The sequence below is a fragment of the Vitis riparia genome, chromosome 5, assembly GCF_004353265.1.
Source record: "Vitis riparia cultivar Riparia Gloire de Montpellier isolate 1030 chromosome 5, EGFV_Vit.rip_1.0, whole genome shotgun sequence".
Taxonomy (NCBI): domain Eukaryota; kingdom Viridiplantae; phylum Streptophyta; class Magnoliopsida; order Vitales; family Vitaceae; genus Vitis; species Vitis riparia.
In genome coordinates this window covers 23476978-23484297 of record NC_048435.1, presented here as the reverse complement: position 1 = coordinate 23484297, position 7320 = coordinate 23476978, and the positions used below count along the sequence as shown (strand labels likewise).

General features: G+C 34.2%; 1 protein-coding gene across 1 annotated transcript; it reads right to left on the bottom strand.

The window, feature by feature from the left end:
• Positions 1-2278: 2278 nt before the first annotated feature.
• LOC117914058 lies at positions 2279-7320 on the bottom strand. Its single transcript, XM_034829223.1, has 7 exons — positions 6971-7320; positions 5187-5258; positions 5034-5101; positions 3321-3468; positions 3155-3238; positions 2758-2853; positions 2279-2677 (listed from the first exon to the last, which is right to left on the bottom strand). Exons 1-7 carry the CDS (start codon positions 7244-7246, stop codon positions 2672-2674), a joined length of 750 nt encoding a protein of 249 aa, XP_034685114.1. The 5' UTR covers positions 7247-7320; the 3' UTR covers positions 2279-2671.

Here is a 7320-nt window from a genome sequence, read left to right as displayed (position 1 = left end):
ATCACTTTTTAAGAAGTAATAAATAAATAAATAAAATCTTAAAATTAAAATTTATAAATAATATTTTTTTAAATGGAGTCAACATCACCATTGGTAGAATTTTTGAAGGCCACTAAGATCATTGTCAAAGCAAACAAAAAAAAAACCTAACCCATTTGTTCTTTGTCTAGTGTCTTAATTATGGTGATAAGACCCTTTCACCTACATTATTTGAAACTTTAAAGAGTTTATTTAAGTATAATTAATTATATTTAAATATAATCGCATTCCTAATGACATGATTAGTATCAAGATTATGATGCCACCACTCACTTTTATTTTCTATAGTATTATAAAAATATTTTGTTTATATTTTGTGATTTTTTAAAATATGTTGATCGATTAAAAAATTATGTCAATGTATATATATCTTTAATTTAAGAAAAAAAATGTTTAAATTAGAAATGAATGGAAAGAAAACTTCTATTTTAAATTTTCATCTTAAAAAACCATTTTAAATTAAAATTGTTTATTATTAGAAAATTTGATTTTTATTTTTATTTTTTACGTTATTACAATTAAGTTTTACATTTTGATTGGGTTGTTGGGTGAAATTCAAGTCTTGTACAACTTGCATCCTTAATTACTCTTCTTTGACAACGGGCGGCTTTGCCATGAATGAAGACACCAAACGATGAGGCGTAAAACATGGATTAATTGGTGTAGACTATTGGGAAGAAAGGGACATCAAATCTCGAAGATTTGCATAGTGTTTAGCAAAGAAGCTTGTTGAATTAAGATATCTACAAAAATGTATCTTTCCATGTCACAATCTTCCTTGTTCATTATAATCATCATTGTTAGCTAAGTCAATACAAATTGTTACCAATAAAATTGGTTTTTAGTCACAGTCACAGTCTTTTGGTCACCACTAATTAGTCACAATCAGAAAAACCGCCGGTGTAAATGCATTTGGTCACGGGCGCATTTTCGATGGAGTAGAGGGGTTGTGGTCCTTGAGAAGAAAATATAAACAATGGATCCCTTGTGGCTTCTCAAAGTGTGGATCCGACTTTAAGATCATGACCCATTAACAAGTGATAAATCCATGTTTAATTGAAGTTTGTCTCATTGATAATTGGGATTAATGTTCAATGATAAAAAAATCGTTTCTAATTGGGCTTGGCCAATGATCCGCATTGCATGAGCCTAATTCCAATCCGATTTAATATTTTGTAAAAAATAGTGTTAATACATATTCAATGTTTTTAGCACTGAATCGGTTATTAAATCGAAAAAATTATAGATTCATAATTCATTATTTGGAACGATAGTTGAACTATGATTAGATTAGTGATGTCATAATTATATAATTTTTATATCATATAAAATTAAAATAATTACAAGAAATTAAATATACATATATAATTAAATTATGAAAATAAATATAAATATATTAATGTTTTAAATTTTATTAAATAGAACACTTAATATATTTAAGGAAAAATAAAATCATAATTTTTAGTTTCATTTCCTTGTCGTTGTATTTTATTATTTTAAAATTATCATCTTAATTATTTATATTATTTTCATAATTATTATTATAAAAATAAACATAAATGTAAATATTTATGTTTGTTCAAAGCTTTTATTTGAAAAAAAAAAACATTAACTTGCTTTTAAAGCTTGAAGTCAGTGGTTCAAGTCCAAATTGCTGCCAAGCCTTGAGTTTGGATTGGATTGGGCTTCTAGGGCTTGTTTAAGGCCTCACTCAACTGGTTTCGGCTTTTAATGGGCTTTGGGCCTTTTCCCTTAGGAGATTAGACAGTCCGTCCAATTTGATTGTCCAACCACCAGCCCAAGTAATTCAACGTCAGTACCAATGAGTCCGGTTTTCAAAACATTGTATATATTTTTTTCAAAAATGTCAAATTTAATTATTTATATACTATTTTATATTTTAAAAAATATGAAAAGATTTATTTTTTATTATTATCTTGAGTTAATGTATCAAATATAATCATTTCTTAAGAAACTAGACAATCCATCCGATTCAATGGTCAAACCTTACACAACTAATCCTACAAGACCCTGAAGTTAGTTAACGACTGATTAAACCTCCAATAGCCCTAAAGGAATTAGAGCTAGTGACCAAAAGCAAACACAAAGCTGAACCAACTGAACTACCCCTTAGGATTGAATTCTTAATAATTTGTATTGAACTTGGGTTTACAAAGCTCCAGACCTAACCGATTTTACTTCACAATACTTTGAATAGAAATCAAATCACTTCCCAATCTGATCAGAAGAACAAATTTTCAAAGAAAGACAACTGAACAATGGGCCTATTTTGAAGCCCTTGTGGCTCTTTCAAAGTGTTGAACAACCTTCATTTGAAACAAGAGATCAAGACCGGGGCCAACCAATTTTTTCAAATCATACTCACACCACACAGCAAGATATAACAAAAACCCTACTGAACTCAACATTCTTATTTACATTTTCTTCTTGTTGAGTTCTTGAGTAGCTTCAAGGTTGAGCTACTAGGGCTTTGGTTGTTGAATCTTTTTGGCACTTCTTGGGTGCCTTGTACATAGCTTAAGGAAAATGCAATATACAGAAGGGTTGCCTGTGAAGATGCATTGGGAAGAACCATTGGAGAATGGCAGCATCAGTGTCTTTCATTCTTCGGTTAACCCTAGAAAAACAAATTTGATTAATTAATTTTGTCACATGGCAATTATTAAGTTAATATTATCGACGTCTTCGTGGAGTTACCTGCCGCCTCCTTCGACACTGTATAATGTACCATGATCGGGCCATCACGTAGCATGGGAGAAGAAAACCAGCAAATTGAAGCAGCGATATCTGAAACTGAAAAGTAAAGAATTTGTTCAGATAAGAGTAGATATGTAAAGACCCGTTTTTCCTCTTATATAGATATTGTCTACTTTGATCTCAAACCCCGCATGACATTCAAATATATCCACATAGTGAAGAGGAGTCCACTATAAATAAGACTTCAGACACTTCTCATCCTAACTGATATGTAGGCTAATCTCATAACATATGCAAAGTCTACTTTCATCAGAACCGGGCTATGCTCCGTGTTATTTGTGTCTGCAAGTCTGTAAATACGAGCAACACAAGTTCAATGGCATTATGTTGTTCTTACATTGAAGAATATCGATGATTCCTGAACCATCCCAGAGTCTCTTGTGACCATCAGAGCTTGCCGTATAAGCAAAACTATCAACAACTGTTCAGATAACCACCAAACATTAGCTTCTAAAGAAGATACAGGCAACGATTTGGAGGAAATAAGAGTGGGCAGTGCTTACAATGAGAGCAACGGACCGGAGGCAGGCAATGCTACCAGTGTTTGCAACAGCATAGTCTTCGTATTCTGACTGCAGTAGCTGACGTTCAGCAGCAGCTAGCGCTAGAAAATGAGGATCCCGGAGATCAATATGGGGCCCCCATGCTTGTCTGATTAGCAGAAAGGAGAATACACATAAGCATTTAGGACTTCAAATTTTTTAGAATCTTTGATACAAAACATAACCTGGAATTCTTCAGAAGTTAAAATGAGATAAAACTATTGAAAAACAAATAAAAAATAAAAACCTCTTCAGAATGTGGGACATAAACACTGATCATCATGTCCATGTCCTGTGCCTCAGTTTCAACAAGTGAGGACACCAAGGTGGCCCTTTTGTTATTTTGCCTATGAGGTTTCTAATAATGTTAAAGCCATCATTGGAAGTGAAATAATGTGAAAACATCAGTCCAGAAGAACCAATTCTGTGTTTTATCGTACCAGGAATACCCACAGACCATGTCCTATGCCTGAGTGACTATGAACCAAGACAATCCCATCAGATCAATAGTGATAAAAGCACTCCTAGCTGGCTCTTCCATTCCTTCACCCATGAGGGTTTGTAATCATACCAAGAGAGAATTTCCATGCGTTTGTGTTCCTTAGCTATTTGCTATTTACGTTTTTGCCCTTTAATGACATAGAAATTAATTGAACAACCGAAACTTCAATTCAGCTTAGCTGCCAACTAAAAGTCTAAGACAACAGTTTGGAATTTATTATCAGACCTAATGACCCTTTTGGTAAGTGAGATTGCTCTAAATCATGATATTAGTAGGGGTCGTATCTACAAATTGCATCATTGATGAATGAAACCACCCAAAAGAAAATCCCAATAAAGCAAGTATCTCAATTCAAAAACTAATTCAATTGACAGCCATGACCTTCTTAACCATATGCTATACCTAGAAACCAACCCTTTGATTATCTCAACAATGGCAGTGTGCCTAGGCTTGTTTTTCTCTCAAGAGACCTATCAAATGGTGGGTGCCAAAACTTCCAACAACAAGCAGCAGCAGAGGCAACTGAATGGTTGGAACCCTTAAATTCTACTCCAGTGGGTAAATTTAAGTGTTACTAAATCAATAGATAATGCAACATGCATTTGAAGAAAAAGATGGCAAAAGAGGAGATTATTCTTGAACAATGTGAAGAATGCAATTTGTGAAATTGCTTAAGGGATTCAGAAAAGGCATTTGTTAAATCTCCACCTTGACTAAAAAGGGTTGCAGTTTGTAAGCCAGGCAAGCGAGAACACAAGAAGGGTGAAATCAATTTAACTGGCCTCACCATCCGTATTTCTCGTCTTACACATTTCTACTATCTCATTATGTACATTAAGCAAAAAAAGGACCAACATTTGATGCTATTGGTCTAATTATTGTTAAAGAGCAGTCACATAGAAATGTTTTCCGGGCCATCCAAACAAGCAATTATAGCCTTTCCTGCTCCTCTTCCTTCAACACTTGAACTATTTGTGGTTTGAATTGCTGTAAAATTTATATAACTTCCTGACTTTTTGTCTGTCTCCTTAAAAAAGTGGTTTATTTGAGAAAATGTAAAGAGGATTAAAGAATGGAATATGATAAGAACTTATAAAGCACGGATCTTTAAAAAAGCATGCATTTGCATACCCGAGCTTTGTACTAAATGCATGGTTTAAGCTGGAGGTTACCTGATATCAATCGCCATTACATCAGGATTGCTTCTGCCTGGTGGAAGAGAATAATTCGGTGAAAATACCTAAAAGAACAGAAAAAACTGACCCATTATTCTTCAAATTATATCTATATATATGATAAATTCACTGTGGAAGAAAAACTCTAACCTGATTGCAGATTTCACAGGTGGTGTCACCTTTCTTGTTGCACCATCTCTGAATGCACTTCCTATGAGCAAACTACATGCCAAACCCAAAAATATCAATCTATGATTCACAAGTCCCAAACTAGCTGGAAATTCTAGGAACCTGAAGGATCAGCAAAACACACATCATAATGCAGAATTCCCTGTTTCATAACTTGTTCAGGAATGGAGGGAATGATATGAACAGCACATGCCAATGGATCTTCCAAAACTTGTTCAGGTTTTCTAATTAGTGTATTGAATTGATATTGAATTAAACTTGGTGCAACAAGGTTAAATACTGATATTTGAACTACAGAGTTGATAACCCAAATGGAGTTAGAACCATGAGTAAACACCTCACAAAGAACACCAAGAACAGGATATAAATAAAATTACAAACAACTCACATTCTTGAAATAACATTTGATTGCCGAGAAAATGCAAGAAAGTAGACAAAACTAATATTCTGAATGTTAACTCAATTGTGCCTAATGCAACTGTAACCCATTAATGGATTTTTCTTCTTCTTCTTTTTTTTTTTCAAAGAACATGAACGTAAAACTGAAAATTTCCTTTGTTTCCTCTGTTTCTCAGCAACCAAACTAATGTTAAAAAGAGAAAATCACTTACATAAACATTTAGATCACTTAATAGATTAATTCAAAAAAAAATATAAGGAAAAAAAAAATAATGACAGCCAAACAAGGGGGGAGAGAGAGAGAGAGAGATTCAGTAAAAGATAACAACAGAATCACAGAATCAATAAATGCTCACAAGATCAAATATCCATGAGTCAAATCAGCCCAGGGAAGAAAAAAACGAAAAGAACACAGAAGATTTAGATTTAGAGAACAAATGTATTTTACAAGCAAGCCCAGAGAAACATGTGAAAAGAAGTGATGTTTCAGGCATAACCCAGAAAAGTCAATGCCTTCAAAGTGCCATGAGAGACAGAGTCAAATGTTGAATGAAAACACTTAGTACTCACAAAACCAAATGCCCACATGTCAATACCCAAGAAAAGAATGCAATTATTGATGAAGAACACTAGGCAATTCAAAGCACACCCACAGAATAATGTGAAGAGAAGTGATGTTTAAGAAAATAAAATATCAGGAAAAATCATTACCTTCAAAGTACCATGAGAAAGAACAAAAACAAAGTAAAAGAATCAAGCAAATGCATGAATCCGCCAGTACCCAGATGCCAAAACCATAAAAAAAATGAAGCTAAAACGCCATCTTTCACCAAAGTTAAGGAAAACAAGTAAGGCCTTACGAGTGCTACCAGGACAAAAACGAAGCAAAATAATAAAAAAATGATCAAACCCACAATTTTTTCAGTGGAGTCAAAGAAAAAAAGTTAAGTCCCAGAGAGTAACATTAGACAAAGACAACGCAAAAGAATCAGAAAATGTTCATAGCCACAGACTACCCAGAAGTTAAAACCAAAAAAAAATGAAGCAAAAAAGAAAACAAATTTCTAATTTCTCATAGAAAAGTTCAAGACCTAGAGATTTTCATTAGAATGCAAACAAAGCAAAAGAATCAGAAAATGCTCCAACCCAAAAATACCGAGCTGCTAAAACCAACAAAAATGATCCAAAACACAATTTCTCAGAGCAAAAGTCACATCCTTCAAAGTACCATAGAACAAAAAATAAAGGCAAAAGAATCAGAAAATGCTCAAACCCGCAAATACCCATATGTCAAAACCAACAAAAATGAAGGCAAAACACAAATTTTCCGGAGAAAAGGTGAATACCTTGAGAGTGCCATTGCAGGCACAAGGGGCCTCCATTGCATGCTCTTCATCTTCTTCCTGGCATATCCTACACTCAACCACAACCCCACCACCTTTGACCATCCCTCCCTCCTTCTTTGAAGACCCCTCTCCTCCTCCTCCTGCTCCTCCACTGTTAGTAATAGCACACACATTCTCACTCCCTTCACCTCTCACTCCTCCACCTCCTCCATTCACTGATTCAAAGCATGCTGATGCTATGATCCTATCCACACACACCATGAAGTCATCCACCATCTCTCCGTCTCCCCTACCTTCTCTCTCTAGATTGCAAGCAAGAGTAGTTTCTCTCTCTAGAATGACAAAAAGCA

Excerpts from the sequence above, each read along its gene's own strand:
- LOC117914058 (XM_034829223.1), bottom strand. The coding sequence starts at position 7,246 with ATGGTGGATGACTTCATGGTGTGTGTGGATAGGATCATAGCATCAGCA. Across the intron at positions 5,102-5,186 it reads CCTGTGAAATCTGCAATCAG|GTATTTTCACCGAATTATTC; the intron begins GTTAGAGTTTTT and ends CTGTTCTTTTAG. Across the intron at positions 2,854-3,154 it reads AATCATCGATATTCTTCAAT|TTTCAGATATCGCTGCTTCA; the intron begins GTAAGAACAACA and ends TTTACTTTTCAG.